General features: G+C 36.0%; 3 protein-coding genes across 3 annotated transcripts; 1 reads left to right on the top strand and 2 right to left on the bottom strand.

Moving 5' to 3' along the window:
- The first annotated feature begins 308 nt into the window (after positions 1 to 308).
- On the top strand, positions 309 to 3813 carry LOC129318181 (ATP-dependent zinc metalloprotease FTSH, chloroplastic). Its single transcript, XM_054962810.1, has 5 exons — positions 309 to 1866; positions 2178 to 2424; positions 2504 to 2687; positions 2823 to 2994; positions 3119 to 3813. The coding sequence occupies exons 1-5, from the start codon at positions 535 to 537 to the stop codon at positions 3338 to 3340; spliced, it is 2157 nt and encodes a 718-aa protein (XP_054818785.1). The 5' UTR covers positions 309 to 534; the 3' UTR covers positions 3341 to 3813.
- Positions 3814 to 10256: 6443 nt separating this feature from the next.
- On the bottom strand, positions 10257 to 11093 carry LOC129318349 (uncharacterized). The gene is made up of 2 exons (XM_054963073.1): positions 10895 to 11093; positions 10257 to 10717 (listed from the first exon to the last, which is right to left on the bottom strand). Exons 1-2 carry the CDS (start codon positions 10935 to 10937, stop codon positions 10257 to 10259), a joined length of 504 nt encoding a protein of 167 aa, XP_054819048.1. The 5' UTR covers positions 10938 to 11093.
- A 5917-nt stretch (positions 11094 to 17010) lies between these two features.
- LOC129318185 (uncharacterized) lies at positions 17011 to 19608 on the bottom strand. Its single transcript, XM_054962814.1, has 2 exons — positions 18710 to 19608; positions 17011 to 17986 (listed from the first exon to the last, which is right to left on the bottom strand). Exons 1-2 carry the CDS (start codon positions 19211 to 19213, stop codon positions 17213 to 17215), a joined length of 1278 nt encoding a protein of 425 aa, XP_054818789.1. The 5' UTR covers positions 19214 to 19608; the 3' UTR covers positions 17011 to 17212.
- Positions 19609 to 21425: the final 1817 nt, after the last annotated feature.

Raw genomic sequence — 21425 nt, 5'->3', positions numbered from 1 at the left:
AATGGAATTATTTTGGGATGCGCTAATGGTTCAAATTTCTTCGGTTACTTTAGCCCAATAGAGTAGATGGGGCCATGTTTCTGTATCAAACCCGGCCCAACCAAGAGAGGCTGAAACTAGAAGAAGTAAAGCTAGTCCAATATCTTGTCTTTATTTGATTATTTAGGTCAGCGATAAAATAAATGGATCCAATCTACTCCACGTAGAAGATATAAAACACCACCCAAATTTATGGCACGGCTTCATCCAAGCTTTGATTCTTTCTTCAGATTTACTCCGATTGTATTTCTTATAAGAATCTCCGAGCGTACAATATATTACTGGTTCTCTCACGTTACTAGGACACAGTCGCCGTGCGAGGCTTTTCCTTGGCCTTTGGATTTTTTGTTTTATTTCTTTTGTTTGTTTTAGTTACCATCCTTTGTGGCGCAGACCCAGCGGCCAGCAGTTTATTTCGAGGTAGGAGGATATTATTCTGAGAACGGGAGCTAAGCTGCGCGCGGACAGTGCAGAGAGAAGTAGCGAGCCATAGCCATGGCTTTCACCACCAACGCTCTCCTTTCTTCTCACTTTCTTGGAAGGAAGGTCCTACTATCGCCCCCAACCCCTAAAACAACCAAATCGTCAGTTCCACCTCCACTTTTCTTCAAGAGGAGGCTTTTGAACACTCACTACATATTTAGCAGAAAGCGTGATTCTAAACATTCGAATTCGAAATCCTTACCTTCCCAAGCTTCTTTAGCTGCTCTAATCTTCTCCTCTCTTACCCCTCAAGCTCTAGCCGCCGATGCCGACAATTTCAATCCTCCTCCGGCACCTCCTGTAATTGAGGCACAACCCACCAAACCAAACCCCTCAAATTCTTCCCCTTTCGCTCAAAATCTTCTTCTTACCGCGCCCAAGCCCCAATCTCAGGCCTCTCCGGATCTCCCTGAAGGTAGCCAATGGCGTTACAGCGAGTTCTTAAATGCCGTCAAGAAGGGCAAGGTCGAGAGAGTCAGGTTCAGCAAGGATGGTTCTGCCCTTCAGCTCACCGCCGTCGATGGCCGCCGAGCCACCGTTATCGTACCCAATGACCCGGACCTTATCGATATTCTGGCCATGAACGGTGTCGATATTTCCGTCTCCGAAGGTGATTCGGGTAATGGGTTGTTTAACTTCATTGGCAATTTGCTGTTCCCATTCCTGGCATTTGCTGGATTGTTCTTACTCTTTCGCCGAGCACAAGGCGGACCTGGTGGCCCTGGTGGTCTCGGTGGACCCATGGATTTTGGTCGATCAAAGTCCAAATTCCAGGAAGTTCCGGAAACTGGTGTGACCTTCGGTGATGTTGCTGGAGCTGACCAAGCCAAATTGGAGTTGCAGGAGGTTGTTGATTTCCTGAAAAACCCAGATAAGTACACTGCCCTCGGAGCTAAGATCCCCAAAGGATGCCTTCTTGTCGGACCACCCGGTACTGGAAAGACCCTTTTGGCTAGAGCAGTCGCCGGCGAGGCCGGGGTGCCATTCTTTTCTTGTGCAGCCTCAGAATTTGTTGAATTGTTCGTCGGTGTTGGTGCATCTAGAGTGCGAGATTTGTTTGACAAGGCCAAGTCCAAGGCACCATGCATTGTATTTATTGATGAAATTGATGCGGTGGGAAGGCAGAGAGGGGCAGGTCTGGGAGGTGGGAATGACGAGAGGGAGCAGACAATCAATCAGCTATTGACAGAGATGGATGGGTTTTCTGGTAATTCAGGTGTCATTGTTTTGGCTGCAACAAACAGACCAGACGTTCTTGATTCAGCATTGTTAAGGCCTGGAAGGTTTGATAGGCAAGTGACTGTGGACAGACCTGATGTTGCTGGTAGAGTTAAAATCCTTCAGGTGATCTCCTTTTAAGACAATACAGATACAGTAAACAGGATGCTTGGAAAGCATTAGATACACTTAGTACGTATGACCAAACATGCTATTAGGGTGATGTAGTTCGATTTACGTGATAATTGCGAATCAATGTACTTCATACCTTCCAAGTTTCGGAACACTGCAGCGCAGTCTTAAGTTTGAGCGTGAACGTGATATGCAGGATTGCAGGCCTTATCTAAAATCCACATTTAGTCATAGGTGTCTAATCTAATGAGTGTGCTGCTCTAATTTCTGTACCTAAATTCACTGGCCTTCCTTCTCTTTGTTAGGTGCATTCCAGAGGAAAAGCACTTGCGAAGGATGTAGACTTTGAAAAAATTGCCAGAAGAACCCCAGGATTCACGGGTGCTGATCTGCAGAATCTAATGAACGAAGCAGCTATTCTTGCAGCTCGGCGTGACCTCAAGGAAATAAGCAAAGATGAGATATCTGATGCACTTGAAAGGATCATTGCTGGACCAGAGAAGAAAAATGCCGTGGTCTCAGATGAGAAGAAAAAATTAGTAGCTTATCATGGTATGCATGTTAAATAAGCTTGAGCCTCATAGCTGTTCATTTCAATTCCTTGACAATGTTTTTGCATTTTAATTTTCAGAGGCTGGCCACGCTCTAGTTGGTGCTTTGATGCCTGAATATGACCCTGTAGCCAAAATATCTATTATTCCTCGAGGCCAAGCTGGTGGTCTCACATTTTTCGCTCCCAGCGAAGAGAGGCTCGAGTCTGGACTGTACAGTAGAAGCTACTTGGAAAATCAAATGGCGGTTGCTCTGGGTGGAAGGTCAGTTGAGTTTGCATGCATCACTGAGGGATCTTTATGTTAATTTGACAAACTGTTGTGAGGTTATACGTGTGAAATACTTCCTTTACAAGTTTGAATATTTTGCTGCAAATTGCTTTTGTTATGCCAATTCAGAGTTGCTGAAGAGGTAATATTTGGAGAGGACAACGTTACAACCGGAGCATCAAACGACTTCATGCAAGTCTCGAGGGTCGCGAGGCAGATGGTTGAGAGGTTTGGGTTCAGCAAAAAGATAGGACAAGTAGCCATTGGAGGACCTGGTGGAAACCCATTCTTGGGCCAACAGGTGGCATTCTAATTTTAAAGTTGATACTTGATACATACACAGTTCCACCCACCCATCTAGTTTATCATCAAATTTCCACATTTGGATCCTAATTTCTAAGGGCATGCCTACTTGTGGTATGCAGATGTCAACCCAGAAAGATTATTCCATGGCTACTGCGGATGTTGTAGATGCAGAAGTGAGGGAGCTGGTAGAGAGAGCCTATTCGAGGGCGAAGCAAATCATCACAACACACAGTGACATCCTTCACAAGCTTGCTCAGCTGCTCATCGAGAAAGAAACTGTGGATGGTGAAGAGTTCATGAGTCTATTCATTGATGGAAAAGCTGAATTATATGTTGCATAATGCGTATATACCTAAACTCAGCCATATTTGTTCCATGGCCACCATAAGGTTAGCAGCTACATACATAGAGTCAATTCAATGTTTTTATCATAGTCGAGCAAAAGAAAGAAAAAAGGCCAAAAAAAAAAAACAGATTACATCAGCTTATGTAAATTGGATTAAGACTGCGCCGCCTGTGTTTATTCTCTTTTGAGGGTTTACAGAATGTTAATTCTGGGAGATGTCTGGGAATGTGGAATGAGTAGGCAAGAAGAAAAACATGACATTTTATCCTAGACTGCCAGACAACACTCTAGTACTTTCCTGTAGGATTTTTTTTTTTTTTATTTGTTTGGCGCTGTTTACTTAGATTATAAACTACAGTTGATCATTCAAGAGTAGAGAATCAGGCTATTTTAGTATTTAGACAATGCATGTTTATTGAAGAACTGGCAACACATGAAACTATCATTTTTTAGATACTATTGCTATTATTTGGTTGTAGTTGGGTGAATCAAGCCTAGGGACACATGAGATATCTCATGTTGCTGCCAACACTTATGGTTATTTTTGTATCTTCAATGCTTGAAGAAAGTAGCACTCTCTTCCATTTTAAATATAAGATTTGGTTAACTAAAGAATGTTAAGAAAATTGGTTATTTGTCATTATTGTGTAAAAGATGCGCATCGCGTTTTTTAAAGTACTCCTTGGGAGAGACACGGCATCAAATGTGGGAGATAAAAGGAGGGAGAAAAACTGTAAAATTAATGAAGATAATCTGAGGAAACAAGTATTACATGATAAAAACAAAAGATTGAGGCACTTTATTTAGCATCAAAACAAATACCTACAGTGACGTATGTATAAAAAGTGGAGGACAATGAAGTTCTGTTTATTCCTTTTTTCTGCAATCGTCTTCAATGATCTGAGTTGTAACTAAGAACAATTATGGGGGTTTCATCAAACATCAAACCTGTGATATCCCCTTGATTTTTATTTTATTTTTAACAGGACTGTAAATAAAACTAAAAACAATGACAAGACAAAACTAAGTGATGCCTGCTTCCAAAAATACGTCGAAACCATGCTTCTAGGAATCACGTGAAGACTACCTCCATGAGCAAGAGCATATTTAGCCAAGAAATCCGCATGAGCATTGTTATTTCGATCCACGCGCACTAACTTAACCTGCCATCCTCGTTGCACCATTTGTTGAATCTCGTCGATCGCATGCCGATCAACAGGAAGTTCATAGTCATCTGATTGATTAAGTTGAATAGCTGTCACTGCATCACAAGGCAGAGTAACTTCTCGATAGCCAGACTCCCAAGTTCGCCGAAGCCCTATCAAACAACCCCATAGTTTAGCAGTGAGACTATCCCCTTCTAACAGTTGTAATGCAAAAGCTTCCATAATGTCCCCTCTCGCCGTCTTCAAGATACCACCACAACCAGCTGCAGACGTCACAATAGAATATGCCCCATCAACCCCAATTAATGCCCACACTCACTTCCTGTGCACTTTCTTGATTACTAGCATCAACATGACAATTAATAGCAGAGTGCAATTTCTGTTTAGCACGTACCATACATCTAAGAATACCCCTGGCTTCTGCTACACACGAAGCCATTCCTTCATTTGAATTCTGATGAACCTTTTCATTCCTCCTTTCCCAAAATAGCCAGCACATCACTCCAAAAAGATCACAGCATCTGCTATGACCCTCGTCTCTCTTATTATGTATATTAATGGCCAGCCAAACTTGTATATCACTGTGGAAGAACATTCCTTGCTCTAAAGGATGAAATAAGTTCTTCCAAACTTCTCTTACCACACCACAATCCCAAATAACATGCAAAACATCTTCTCTACTTCCTTCACACAGATCACACTCACCTGAAGTATGCAATCCTCTCTTAAATAATGCTGCATTTGTCATCAATCACCATGCCGCACCAGCCACATATAATTCTTGCACCTTTGAGGGATTTTTAGTTTCTAAATATTTTGACCAGATGGAATCAAAATCAAATGCTTGTATGCAAAGAGCCTTGTACACTGAGTTTACCGTGAAGGCCCTATGTTTTTCATATCCCCACCTCAGCTTAGGTTGATCCGAGTTGTTAACCAGCTCAAACCCTTGACTTACTTGTTCCCAAGTTGCTTTAACTCCACTCGACAATCTAGATCTAGGCCTCTTCAAGTTAATCGTATGCAACACATCCACCCCACATCGGCATTTACCTCGTACCACTTGAGCCCATAGAGCATTGCGATCTGTGACCAATCTCCATCCCACCTTCATGAGATAAGCTTGATTCTGTAACCTTGAATGCCTTAAGCCTAAACTTCCACACTTCTCACCACGCACTCGATCCTAGCTAACTAAATGAGAACGTTATCTCTCTGAAGTGGATCCCCACAGAAATCCTCTAGCACTTTTGTCTATTTCATCACAGCAACTAGCAGGAAGTAATGCAGTTTGCATAACATATGAAGGGGTGGCCAAGATCACAGACTTAATTAAAGTACTTCTGCCAGCTAATGGAAGAGAATGAGTCTTCCAATTATTCAGTCTCCTATGTACCTTGTCAATGACAAATTGATAAGTTCACTTAGAAACGCGGTCATGATGAAGTGGGACTCATAAATATTTACCAAGATCTGCAGCTCTACCGAAACCCAACTCTTCACTCAATTGAGCTCGAACATTATGATTAACATTTTCAAAAGAAAAAAAAAAATACTTGGGTCTTGGTAGTACTAACCCTTTGTCCAGAAGCTGCACAAAATCTATCAAGACACTCTTTTATAATATACACTTGGGACAAGCTTACTTCTATAAATATAAGGAAGCCATCTACACAAAAATTGATGGGAAATAGGAGGTCCCAATTTATTTAACCGAATGCCTTTCCAATTATCCTTGTCCATTTTAGCCTAAATTAAATGAGCTAGTTTCTCCATACATAAAACAAATAGATAAGGAGATAATGGATCCCCTTATCTCACCCCTCTAGATGGCTCAAAATTATCCGCTTTTCCACCATTTCAAAGTATCTGCATAGAAGGGTAGAAATACAATACTCAACAACCTTTGCCAAATTTTGAGAAATATTAAGCTCCTTTAAATAATATATGACAAAACCCTGTTGCACTCTATTGTATACTTTTTCAAAATCAATTTTGACAGCCATAATTTTTTTTTTTTTTTGCTTTTCATAGTTCTCATAGAATGGATGAACTCTTAGGCAACTATGATGTTATTAGAGCTAAGTCTCCGTGATACAAAACCATATTGATTTGATGAAATAATATGAGGTAGATGTGTCTTAATACGATTAACAATCACCTTTGTTACAATCCTTTAAATCACATTGCATAAACTAATAGGACAAAAATCTCGCAAAGTCTCCTAATGCTCCTTTTTAGGGATTAACACAATATATGTTTGATTCACTTCTTGAATATTTTGAGGGTTTCGAAACACATCTTATACAAACTAAAAATAGATTGACCCACGACCTTTCATTGGAAATGAAAGAATAAAGCATTTAAACCATTCGAACTAGGGGATTTTAAAGCGCCCATATTAAGGATGGCTTGAGATATTTCTTCATTGCACACATGAGCACCCAATGCACTAAGTTGATCATGTTGGATTGGAGGGAAAGATAACTTGTAAGGTCTCCTTTACTAATCCACACTTGACATAACACTCCTAGATAATCATAAGATTAACCCCGACAAGTTACCCTACCTTGATTAATTATTTTCAAAACACTTTTGAATTCAAGTTGTATTTTTCACAAATTGAGATCCCAGTTTGAAAACCATTCAAAAATTAATTTTCAAGGACATCAATTGGTCTATAAATAGAGTTTAAGATAATTGTGGAAGCATGGGATAGTATTTGGTGATCAAAAGATTCAGAAGTTAATTTAAAAACAACAAATGAGACTACACAGAGGGATGTGTTGCAGCATGTGCGCATATGTCATAGCATGTCCCTCGCTATACCTTACGCCACAGTGCATTGCACAGTTTGACATCAACTATGTTGTCAAGTTAACAGCACAAGGGCAAACCTTCATTGTGCTTCATTTCTCCTTCTAACATCCAATTGATGTAAACTAGGTTTATATAAAAAGTTCTTTTCATACACTAGCTTGGCATGAGTCTTACTCCCAAATAATTTCACACAAAAGAGTTGAACACCTAAACTCATTTTCACACTTTTCACAATACATAGGGTGTCCAAAACCCAACTCTTGTACCAAAAGCTACAATCAACACTTAGAACACACTCAATGGATTGACACTACCTATGCAACACACCACATGCATAATATAACTCATGTATATCATTCTCAAACTTCAACCCCTTATATCAAAACATGGGAAGGTCCAATATAGCATATATGTCATAATAAATTCCTTTTCATGCATTCACATTCATACCCTATTTGCATCAACAATCCTGCCCTATCAACGTCATCATTTTATATTACACAATATCAAGCGTTCAAAATATAAATATCAGCTCAACAACTATTTGATGCAAGTGAATGCATGAACTCAAAACATGATATCCTAGTTAGCAATATCGATATTGCATTACACATAAAATAAACCAAGATAAGGCCTACCATAGGAACATGTGGTCATATGCCTCAAGTGCTTTTTCCTTTTCTTATTTTGAGCCAGAGCATGTAAATGTTAAAAGAGATAGGGGTGAGCACAACTACTTAGTAACCAAGATTACCCTATGCAACTGCACATTAATTGGCATTTTTAAAACAAATCATGTATGAGGCATACAATCAAATATCGTATAATTTCACAAATATCACATGTCATTTCACATAATTTATCATAATTTATCTTTTCACAATTCAAATGACAAAGCACATTGCCACATTACTAACAACCATGTCACAATGGCCAAATCCAATATTCAATATTCATTATCACAATAATAACAACTATGTGACAATAGCCAACTTAAATATCACAACTTGCCACAAACTTAAAAATCATGTGACACATCAAATCATATATATGATTGAACTAACATTATATCCTCCTTATATCTTCAGATTGAAACCATGAGTTATAAAATTAAATAAGCTTTGCCCGTATAAATAGATTATCCAAGCTTAATAATTGTGAGAAGTAACCTAGCCAAGGTCATTACTCTCACTCTCGAACTATGGCTTCCCCCACTCTTGAATCACTGAGGTGTTGTAAAACCTAAGCTACTTTCCTCAACAAATAACTGGAGATAGCTAAGTTTGAGTCCCTTAACAAACAATAAAACAATCTCTAGACAAATAGTTAGAAAGTGGCTACTTTTCGATTCCAACGATAGGTAGCCAAGCTAGCTTTTGATTCTAACAATAAGCAACAATACTATGGGATTTTATCTCTACCTCTCTCTCTAGGTGAACTCTCACCAATACGATCATGCATCACTTATGCTCATACATAGCACATTATCAACTCATAATAGCAAACTCACTTTCATATATTCAATAAGCTACAACATGTGAGCATTATATATGAATCCACATATTGTCATTTCATCACACACATATACCATCACAAGATTCCATGCATCATAAGTTCATTTCTCATTTTGTCATCATATATTCATATCACATTGCTCACAATTTCATATCAAGTTCTTTTTTTCCAACAACACAAAACTATTCATTATCATGTTATAATTAAAAGAACTCATCATAGCCTCATTTATGTCTCTCAAAACATGCTATAAATTAGAATAGAAAAATTTCATCTATTCTTACTAATCACATACTATTTTAGCGATAAAAATCAATTAACCTACAATTACACAAAATAAATTTCTCTGGTTACCTCAAACCTTTAAGTGGTCAAAAGTTTACCCCTTAACAAATGCTTCACAAGCTTGATGTCAAGCCTAATTCGGTGCTAGGGACAATTAATTAAGTCTACAATCATCAATGTTACTCTTTACAATCTCTTAACTTCTTATTTCAACACTGTAATTATTACACAACATCAACCTTTGAGTTTACCCCCGACCAATGGATACATTAATTCCCATAAACTATAATTAACTCATATGAACTTGAGTAATATTGATTTTAACATCCAACAACTCAAAATCACTATTTATACAATTTCAATATAAAAATGTCTAAGATTCCTACTTTTAGCATTTAGACTTACTCATTGGGTTTATCCACTCCTTTTAGCTACAACTATCGTCAATAAATCTATTAAACACCATTAGTAGGGTCCAACCTTCCTCTCAACCAAAATAATTGTCATTTTCATCTATAATGAGAAACTCAAGCTCAAGGACATTAAAAATCATTAATATTAAATTTAAACAACTTAAACGACTTCTATTAACTCTATTTAAATAAATAAGTTTTAACTTATAGCCTTAAACATTGAAAAATCACTTATATATCAAGCCCTAACTCTCAAATCTATTAAAAAGAGGAAAATAACAAAAGATTAAGGTTTGAGAAACTTATTTCAAGTGATTGAACGGTCCAAAATACTCCTAAATCTTTAAATCTCCAAGCCTTAATAAAGCCCTTAGCATTCTCCTTCATCTTCTTGCATGAAGTTTTGAATTGATTTTGTGACTTATTACTATAAGACTTCATCCATATGTCATGGCACATGTCTCCACACATCACGGCACGTGGCATAAAGAGAGTTTCTTACATTTCTGTGATTCATGTGTTGCAAAATGCAGCATAGAGCCATTTTCCTTAATTTTTCTCCCATTTTGAGGTTTGGGTGACCTGATCTCACTTTGGAATTGCATTCAGAGCTGAAAACACTCATTAGTCTTCTTTATCCACATACCACACTAATTTTTATTTAATTATCCTTAATTAATCTGATTAACAGGAAGTTAAATTTTTTAAGTTGTTACACATTCACTATCAAGTCTACTACAAGTTTGCCCATCCTCCATGAATGGATTGAAGAAAAAACAAGTAGCTTCTTCTTTGATTTCTGACTCATCATAAATCCACTCGCCACTATTATTTTGGATGGCTTCAATTCTGTTGGCTCGCTTTCTTGCATGGTGAAAATATTTTGTTTTTCGATCACCCAGCGAGAACCAATCACCCTTAGCCTTTTGCGCTCACATAACTTCCTCTTGCAGAAGAATTTCTTCAAGATCCACCCAAAGTTGACGTTGTAGCTGTTCGGGAGATGAAAAAGAGCCCTCATCTCGAAGAATTTTATTAATTCCCTCAATACGGTCCCAAAATGTCTTTTCTTCCTTCCCAAATGCCCAAAAACTTCCTTGCTCCAAGTGATAATTTCAGTGGAAAAAGACTCAATATTAACATTCCATAATTCGCAGTTACCCATCCAATTCCCTGACAAAACGTTAAAATTCATCATGTAAAACCCAATATGTCATAAATTTGAAAGGTCGATCAACAAAGCGTGTTGGAGAGTAGGCTCCATACGAAGTAAAATTGAACGATGATCAAATTTAAATTGAAAAAGAGAACATGCACTCGCTTGGGGAAAGGTGGATAGTAGATACGAACTCATTATTGGATAAAATCCGATCAAGCTTGCTCTTGCAACCATCCCGGCTCCATGTGTGGAACGGACCAGAGCACTTCATGTCTGCCAGGCCCAAATCCATAAACCAATTGAAAAAATCTCTATCGATTGTTTTGATACTCCCCTTAATTCTAAATATATGAGTTAGTTGGGGGATTTATTTTGATTTTAAATATAGGATCTCAATTCTCTCTCTCTCTCTCTCTCTCTCTCTCTCTCTCATCTAATGTTTTAACTTTCAAATTATCATCAGTACGTTCACAGGTTTTCATATCCTTTTTGTCACCTATATTTAATATAATCATTGAAACAGGAGTATTTAGGAAAAGGATAACACGCTTTTTTTTCTCACAATAATGACAAACAAGCAACTTCTAATTTTCTCAATTTCCACAAATTAGTTAACTAGATGTTATATTTAAGATTGAACGGATCAAATATTTCCATGGACAGAAGAAGATAACATAATTATTGAACTAAGACTGGTAGTTTTGTCTAAAAAACCATGTGCTAGCTGTAGTTATCTTCAGTTGGTGCAAACATGTGGTTTTTTTCTCCTTTCTGGGTGCAATCATATGCTTCATGTTCATGGGGACGCTGGGCATTATCGCATCTGGACAGTCCTCTGAGATATGGCACTCATAAATTAGGTTAAATCCCTATTTAATTAGCTATCCATTCATGATAAGTAAGCACTACTAAATGCCCGACAGAGGCTGGAGCGATATCCCAAAGAACATGGGTTCCAATATAAGAACGACACCAATCCAACTCCAGAAACTGACACGTGTTCAAGGGGCATGCTGGCGTGGCTTCGTCAAGTGTAGCCACGCAAACACAGAAGAAGACACTGGTCAAACATAGAAAGGGGGGGTTCACATATAAGTACATATATAGAAAACCCCTTATTGTACATTAGAAGAAGATCCAAGTTTGTAGTTCGTGAAACCCGGGTGCGTGAATACTGAATAGACATAAATAGATCGAAGGCAAGGGGGTACGGAGAAGGGAGGAGGAGAAAGAGATGAGTACGGAACAAGTGTGGAGAGAAACAAGAAGGGAGGGTGATAATGAGAAGAAACTTGGGGAAGGACCTCAAATATCGAAGATGGAGGCGGTGACACGTGGAGCGTACGGAGGAGGAATGTATGGCACAGAGAAAGGTGAGGAGCAGTTGAAGAAGAAGGCGCCTGCAAGTGACACGCAGAGTGCTGATGGCCCCGTGGAACAAACTCGGCTTCCCCTCAACCACCATGCTCCACCGTCCACCGGTGATCGAGATTTAGATATCACCGGCCAGTCTTACATCCAATAGTTTTCTCTCCTTTTACGACCCTTTTAATTTCTTTCGTCTCATCTTACTTTTGACTTTCGTTCATGAATATTAGCTCCCAGTACCCTGCGTCATTGTATATTATATATGTTGTGTTGTGTTTGTTGTATTAATCTTTTCCGTTGCCGCTCGAAGTTATCTTTTATTTAGTCCCTTCGAAAAGAAAAGAAACCATGTAAAGAGTTGTTGTTGAACACAGGCAACTTTCCCGGTATTACTTATCAGCAATTAGTGCTCGGTCTAAAATTTTTGTTTAGTTCCTCAAACGGTGAAATAAAATAAATCTTAAAAAATAAAAATAAAAATAAATTAAATTATTATTTTTTATTAAATATAATAAAAATTAATATTATATATTATAAATGTGAGAATTATTATATCTCTCAAAAATCTCATAAATTATAAATTTTAATTTCATAAATAAATTATTTATATTTTTGTTATTTTATTTTTATCTTTACTTTTCAATCAACTCCGTTCCCTTTCTCTAAGTTATTTTATATAAAAAGTTATCATTATCATTAGCACAATTTTTATGATTGAATCAGACGATTTCTTATGAAGGCTAGCATGCTTTTAGAGATATTATATTTAATAAGAATGAGTTAAAAACATTTATTTTTAGAAATCTAGTTACTTTTTTTCCTGTGAAGTAAATGGAACTGATTTATACTCTTTTGGTAACATTAGAAGTTACTTCACGTTATTTTCAATTATATTTGTTATTAGGTGTGTGTCTTAAATTTTTAAAAAATAAAATTTAAAAACAAAAAACTCCATATATTGTGGACAGGGACAGGGACGGGGAGGAGTACAGAGGGCCCGGGGAAAGCTATGATGCTATGTCTATCCAAAATGTAGCTACTCACCGACACACCATAAACACTATGGCCCATTGGCTGACGAGCCTTATTAGTCCAGCAAGGAAACTAATACTATAGATTGGAAGATATAATATTTAAGAATATAAAATATTTTAAATATTTCAAGACAATCTCAAAAGAAATACTAGATAATTAAATTACTAATTTAAAATAATTTTTAATTGATTAATTATAAAAGTTTCATTCGGTTAAAAATATTTTTTCAACATAATTGATTAATTTATTAAAAGTTTCATTCGGTTAAAAATATTTAAATAATAATAAAGAGTATTTATTACAAGTAGGAGAGAGGTTAAGCATCGATTTGGTTTTTTTTTTTTTTTACCTTTTTAAAAAGAAAAGAGGTATATACTCTACTTTAACTGTTTGGCCAACTAACGATGGACACGACATGAAAGAGCTGTATTCTTGAATCGTGCCTTGTCCGTTAAAATTAAAATGCCTGTGGGGATCAACTTTTCCTTTTCTTCTTTTTTAAGTGCCGGGGCAGGCGAGACGTGAGAGGGCAATCACACCGCCCATAAATGTTACATGTGGGGACAGTTTCGGCATTTCGCCGATATATTGATATCGATACCATTTCAAATACTATAAATAACAATTAATTTTTTTTATTACAAATTACAAAGTCAAGAATAACCGTGCAAAGAACAAGCAAACCAAGTTATATAAAAAATTATTACTTCCTCTGTCCTTATGTATACTTTAATCAAATCATTCAAACAAATAAAAGTTGATTATGTAATTAAACATATAATAACATTTTAATTTTATCCTTAAGTATTATAAATAAAAAATAATTTTTTTTCAAATTAAATTAATAAAAATATTTATTTTTTCTCTTTTCAATTTAACAAGAGTATGATGATCCGTTTATTAAAAAAATATTAACAACATCTTATATTTAGAGATAAAAAAAATTTTAAAAGACTTCTTTTATTATAGAGACAAAGGGAGTAATTTTTTGCAATGTTGTAAATAACAATATTAAAATTGTTTAAGTGCTTGATAAGCAAAACATTAACACACTTATTTGCTTTTTTAAAAACATTTAAAAGTTATAATTCAATCTCTCTTAAAAAAAATCTCTTATTTTGATCTAAAAAAAGGGCGACTTTTGACAAAAATTGTGTTGGATGGGCAACAGCAATTAATTTAAAAAACTTTAATTGGACCATAACGCATACTATATGTAGCGACAAACTGCACTTAAATTGTCGTGATCCTGAAGAACTTCCCATGTGTATTAAATCCTTCGTTCGAAATCTGAATTTAAAAGTTAATAACGTGTTTTTGGTTAAAGCAAAAATCATTACATTATATGAAATTAAAATAATTTGTGGTGCACTGGGTATCATAAAATTTTGTCACGTTCTTTTCTCAATTTTATTTGAAACTTTTGTGTTAATCTTTCTTTTCCTTAAAAAAATGGATTATAGCTGCGACTCTACAAGGCGTGAGGTTTTGGTCTGTTAATCTTAGTGTATTAAATACTTAAGAATTAAAAAAAAAAGCTTAAAAGGTTACTTAGTCTTGAACACGATAAATTTGAAGAGGAGGTAGCGTGCGAGGATATAAATGCAAGTTTGCAACTTGACTTGTAAAAGTATCACTAAAGGTGAAACTGAAAGAAAGGGGCGGAGAGCGAATTGGGGACAGCCTCCAGATTCCAGATTGGGACGAAACATGATTAAAGACAAATAACAGTGGAGGAGATTGTAAATGTTGGAGAATTTCTTTGAACTTTTTCTAAAAAAATTCAAATATATTAAAAACGAAAAGAATCATAAACAGAATTAATAATTTTAATTGTGAAGGATTGTTACAATTTGTTAGACCTTCTAATATAAAACTAGTGCAAAGCAAACCTGATTATGGGTTTGTCGTTTGCCCCTGGTACATGCCTCAATGGGAGCTGTTAAAGTTCTTACCTTCAATATAAATATGTCATACTAACATTTTTTTACCACGATGGTACTGATGGTTTTATGAAATTATTATAAAGTTTACTGTCTCTCATTTCATAATTATTTATAATCTCTTCAAGTCTTAAACCGTGTTTACCTTGTAACCAGTGTTAGTTGTGGACACATATTAACTTTTGAATATAATTAAAAATTAGAAGAATGACAATTGGGTCTTAAAAAAATTTATTAATGACAATAGAATACTGATAATTTTTTAAAAATAAATTATAAATATATATTCAAACAACTATAAATTCAAGAGTTTTAATCGTAAATAAAGTATTTAAGTTTTAAATAAAATTATCAATTTATGATTGATATTCCTATCTAAAACTGCTTAAATCAACGCTGCTCAACGGTCAATCCTCAGATTTCTTTGTTAAGAAGATCTAACTGTTATTAATTTAATTTATTGAGACTTAATGGTTACGTTTGCTGGAAATTAGTAAAGAATCCAGGAACAGGTCAACAAAATGAATTGATTCACAAAGAGAGGGACGCCTCAACCAATGTGCAACCACCGATGGGTGAGAGTGGGATGGGGATGGATGGGGCTTCACTAAATCAGTGCCAAATCAAGCGCTTAAGCTTCATGTCCGCGTTACGGTTTAAAATAAGCTCTCCCTCCCTCTTCGTCTTTTATGATTCCACGTGCTATCTTGCTTCTCACGTTCTTGTAACCCTCACATGCGCACTCACACATTACGCCATCACACCTCACCAAAATTCTCCACAATTCCGTTTTGCTTTCTCTCAACTGATTCGCAATGCTAATAATTATTACTTTCTTCAAAATATTATCACAACTTTAAGTAATTTTATTTATAATATATTTAAAATTTTTAAATAATTTTTATCACCGTTACAAAAAAACAAATGATTTAATTTAATATTCAATCAAAATGATATTTTTCATGTAAAATTTATAAAATAATCAATTAACTTCAAAGAATTTTATCTAATAATATTTTTTATTCATGTTAACAAAAAATGGTCAACTTCTGTTTAAGTATCAGTTAAACAGTCAATATTCAAGAGATTTGATAGATTGATCACTTTTGTACCAACTCTAATAATAGTATAAGTATTTTTGCTCTTAGGCAATGAGTTTGCGGGCATTTTTTTTTCTTCTTATTAGTTCACGTTAGCAAAAGCTGACATGTGACATATATAGTCAGTATTTAATGGTCAAAGTTAATAGTGTTAGTTCAAAGTTTATCATTTGATCACTTTTACACCTACTCATATAATGTAATGGGTATTTTTTTTTTTTTCTCATTTTAAGATACTAAATATTCTTGGCTGTATTTTTACCCTTTTATCCTATTTATTATCATTTGTTATTATTGTTAGTAGTGGTAGTTATATATCCCGCTCAATTACGCCCCTACACCAAAGTTGGCGGGTGTGAGCTGCCTTCCTTGACCCATTGCAACGTCACTCATCCATATCCACCTAAGTTTTAAACATATCTTCCTTCAAGCTAGTCCTGTTGCTGATTGATTAGCTGAGACTCCCTCATAAACAAAAATATAGACCATAACTTTCACAGTCCATGTATCAGACTCATTAGCACACACTAATAAATAATTCACAGGTATATACGGTCTTCATATCCTGTCACCCTTATGTCTTTTACAAAGCGCGAATCAGGCGCATTTTCACTTTTTTATACTGATAACTTCTTTTGGCCTGATGATTAATTGTAATGTTAAATCAGATGGAGTGTTTTCAAAAATTATACCGGTAGATCCAACAATTAGCTGAAGTATTCAAGAATATAAATTTAAGTATTAATCCCACGCGTCGTTACCTCGCACGACAAAACAAATGAGATGTGGAGGACTTGAACTAGACAACTCTTTGGTTAATTTAAAAGGAAAAAAAAAACAAAAAGCAAAAACTCAAATATCTCAACAAAACAACTTTATCCCATCGTGACATTGCCCTTTAAGCCATCAACAAGGCCAACCCTGTACAGCCAGTCAATCCCCAATCAATGTTTACTATTTAGCGTTTTCTGGAAGGGATTAATTCACAGGAAACCATTTCACGGTCGTCATTACAGAAAAAGAAAAGGAATAAGAAAAAGGAAGAGAATTACTCTATACACGTTCACGTGTGGGCCAAACCCAACGTACAAATTTCAGTCGCCGGCGGCGCGTCCCACGTGACTGCCCGTTTTTGGAGTATTTTGAAATCTCGAAGGCAATCTTCCAGTTTCATACTTTGAATACGCTTCCTCGTTGCTGCAAATTTTTTTCCGGCGACTTTATCGAATCGAGCCTGCCATCCCTCTTCCCAGCCTCCCGAAGCGTTACAGAGACGGAGGCTCCCATTCTCCAAACGGGTCCAACTCCACCCTCTGTTCAACACCGCCATCGCTCTCTCCGCGCACTCCCCTTTACAAGCGGCCCTGCAGGGCCTGCATTTCGCTCCGCTCAGAGGACCGGGGCTCGACAACGCAGCCACCGGCACGCCGAACTCGCTCGGCGGGAAATCGTACCTCCGATCCGAAACGACGCAAAAAGGCAGTCTCTTCGTCACATATGAAACCCCGTGCGTCGTAAGCTGGGCTTTGAAGGCCGTCTCTGAGTTGAGACTGTGGAATCCCGCGGAATCTAACGCCGGTATCAGCGAGAGACGTGACAGGGCCACCGTTGATGTTCTCTGATCTCCAATCCCTAACCGATCATTCAGCCCTCCGTACGATGATCCCTCCGGCACCACGTACTCACCGGCGATGAAGTGTTCAGGGTCCAGCGGGCGATTCCAGTACCCGTCCACTCTTGTTCGGACTATCCAATCGTATTTGAAATTTTTCTTCGCCTCGTAACTTTTTATCATCGTGAGACATCCTTCTACCAGATTGAAATATTGGAGCAGTCCCTGCAACAACAATAAATTTCCAAACAAAATCAGCTCCTCCTCCTCCTCCTGCTTTCAAAAGTATGTTCCTTGAAAGTACGAAGTGTTATGCTGTATCGTAAAATAAAGTTTTTCTGTTGCGGTTATAATCATGGAAGACTCAACAGTTTTACAACATCAAAAGTTAAGAAACCTCCTGGATTAGTGGGAATGCATTTCCCGGAGGAGGAGGAATTCCACCCGCTGCTACCACCATAATCATGCCCCTTTCAATATCAACATAAAAATCCAAAACTAACATTAAAGCAAAAGGGAGAAAATAAAAAAAGAAGCATCCTTGTTGATTTGCAGCGAAGTTTAAATTAAAGTGGAAGCGTACAAGGGCGAAATTAAAATGTTGCCCACGAATAAATAAAAGTAGTTATCCTCCCTCATGGTTCAGCAAACATCAGATTGGGTGTGAAATGAGATGGAAACAACACCCTTTTCATTATAACCGGACGAAATCCGTTAACAAGCAGAGTACTGTTCTCAGATTTTGGAGATTGGAAATTAAATGAACCTTGCTAAGGAGAGGGAGAAATACGATTAAGACGGATCCGCTAGACTCGGACTCTCAGATTCTATATGATCGTTCGGAAGAAAAGAAGGAAGAAATTCAAAATATATACCGGTGATTGCGATGAAGGATTTCAGAAATAGAAACAGAGACACAGAGACAGAGAAGAATCATTTGAAACGAACCTGGATGGCGTTGGGAGAATTGAGTGCGGTGAGAACTCGAGTCTCAGATTCGGTCTGCGGCAAGGGCTGAGGCTGGAAGATGCGTACAGAAGCAACCCTGGGCGCATTCTTCAAGAGAGAGAACTTGAAGGCATCTTTGTCGAGCGGGCTGTGCAAGAAGAGGTCGGAGTTGGGATATTGCTTCAGAATGTTGTCGATAATGGAGGGTCCAGTGAGCTCGAACCTCCTAGCCCCACCAACCAGACACACTGCTATTCTGGACCGCACCACCAACTGGTCCTTCGAGAGAAAATCCCCATTGAAGGTGGAATTGCCTTGAAAGGCATGGCTGATAATAAAGCGGCGGAGCGGCCAAAGAGAGCTCAAAGGGGTAGAAGGGAAAGATGTGGAGAAGAAGACGACGAAAAGAAAGAGAGGAGAACCTATAAACAGCAGCCAACGCCAATCAAGACATGAAACCCATTTGGCAAAGGGCATGGCTATCTTTTTGGGACTCCCTTGCATCTCTGATTCACTTTTCTCTTAATTTATGCATTCTCATCGTAAAGCTTCGCCCTTGAAAGCGGAATCGAATCATGTGTGTATAGATATATATGTATATATATATTGACACACACACACACGGGAGCAAAATATAATTCTAGAAACAGTGTTGAAGAAAAACGGAGGGCGCATTTGCCTTCCCTGACTTTTTTATACTGGAACGACGAAGGCAGGTAGGAACGCGGTTGGTTGGCATGACAAAACGTAGATCAATTAGGCTATACATCTGAATCTGACGATGCTCTTTCATGGGAATGCCCAGAATGAATAGCCTCTCTCCTTCCTGATCCTGAGCTTCTTTAAGTCGCACACCTAATTAGATAACCTTTCGCTGCCTAACTATGTTTTGCTAACTGATTAGTATTGTAATTACTCTGGCCAAAACAATGAGTATTATAATTACAGGTTTACAATTACGTAGTCGTAGTCTTACTTTGTGAGCTGTTTCTGGTGCTATTTTGAATTTTCACCTCTCTTCCATTCTGGTTTCGATATTTTTGTGCCGATGCTTTTTAATTTTGTCGTGCGAACCCCATTTTGTTCAAATCATGGCTGCCGTGCTTCTTGCGCAACTCCCGAATTTTTTTGTGCTAATTGATTGTTGCCTCTATTTGAGACCGACCATGTTTGTTGCATAAAAAGCGTTTAAAAAAAAAAAATCTCACACAGACTAAGAAAATCATCAAATAATCTAATTTTTTTGTAAAATTACTGTAATACTTTTTTCTACTGGGAAGACGAATTACTAGTCAGCTCGCAAAATAAAACGAGCTAAAAAATTTAACTCAATCCATTTTTTAATAGGCTAACTAACTCGTGGGTTGGTCTGAAAAAAAATCAAATTTTTTAATAATTTAAAATTTATATAATATAAATATAAATATATATATATATTATATTTTAAAAAAATTAGCGATTAAAAAACTTATAAATAAATAAAGTAAATATAGAATTCAATCAAGTAAATTTATTTTATTATATTTTTACTATCAATTATCTTCTCGTCTAGGTGTGTTATCTTTGTCACTGAAAAAGAAAATTTGAATATAAACTCATATTATTTTTCTTAGTGAATTCATATTTATAATTTTAATCAATAGATCTTATGAGATTAATAAATAATATATATTCAAAATATTTTTATAAAAACTAATAAATCATCTTTTCAAACTATAACAAAAATTTTACTTACAAATTATAAAAAAATTTACACTATATTTCAAATGTAAAGAACATATTTAATTTATATATTTAAAAAATATTATTATTATTGTAAATTTATAAAAAAAATATAATATAATTTAAAAATAAAAAATTATTTTTTAAAATATGTCAGCATGTGATCTAGCCCATTTTACCCTGTTAATTTTGCGGGTTGGGCTAACCTAACCCGTTTTTAAAAACAGATCAATTTTTGTAACCCAGTCCGTCAAATTGTGGGAGTTAAACGAATTAGTTTGTGGGCTCAATTCATTTTCCCGACTCTACTTTTCCCATATGAAAAGGGTAAATCATAGAAAATATAGTGAGAAAGCACTACTTTTAATTCTACACTTTACATGAGTTTTGATATAAGACTTTATACTTTTTTTAATATTTCAAGTTCTTATACTTTTTTTCATCTACAATAGTACTTCTTATATTTTCAGAGAGACATTGACATAGCACAAATAGTATAATAATGTTGGCATATTAATAAATATTGTTAATTTTATGTTTACATATCAAACTGATACTAACAAGAATTTTTTAATAAAAATTTAAAAAAATCTATATCTGAAATAAAATTGGTTGACTTTGAATATTTAATTTTTTTATTAAAAATTAATAATATTAATTAACATGTCAGCATCATTAATGCCATTTGTGTCACATCAATATTCATTTGAAAATTAAGGGACTAACGCTACACATAAAAAAAGTGTAAAAACTTAAAATACAAAAAAAATGTACAAATACTTATATCAAAACTTGATCAAAGTAAAAGATCAAAAATATTGTTTTCCCATAACATTCTGATTAAATTGCACTTTCGATCTTCTAATTTTATTAAAGATTTCAATTTGATTCTTTGTATTTATAAATACAGTTGTAGTTTCTTGACCCTAATGCTATTAGTTTCAAATAGTTTTTTTTTGGCCAATCACTATCATCTAAAAAATTAAACTTAAAA

This window comes from Prosopis cineraria, unplaced genomic scaffold, assembly GCF_029017545.1.
Source record: "Prosopis cineraria cultivar Desert tree isolate PC_DT_omini unplaced genomic scaffold, ASM2901754v1 PC8, whole genome shotgun sequence".
In the NCBI taxonomy this organism is placed as follows: domain Eukaryota; kingdom Viridiplantae; phylum Streptophyta; class Magnoliopsida; order Fabales; family Fabaceae; genus Prosopis; species Prosopis cineraria.
Note: the sequence above shows the minus strand (reverse complement) of the source record. Positions and strands in the feature narration are given on the sequence as shown.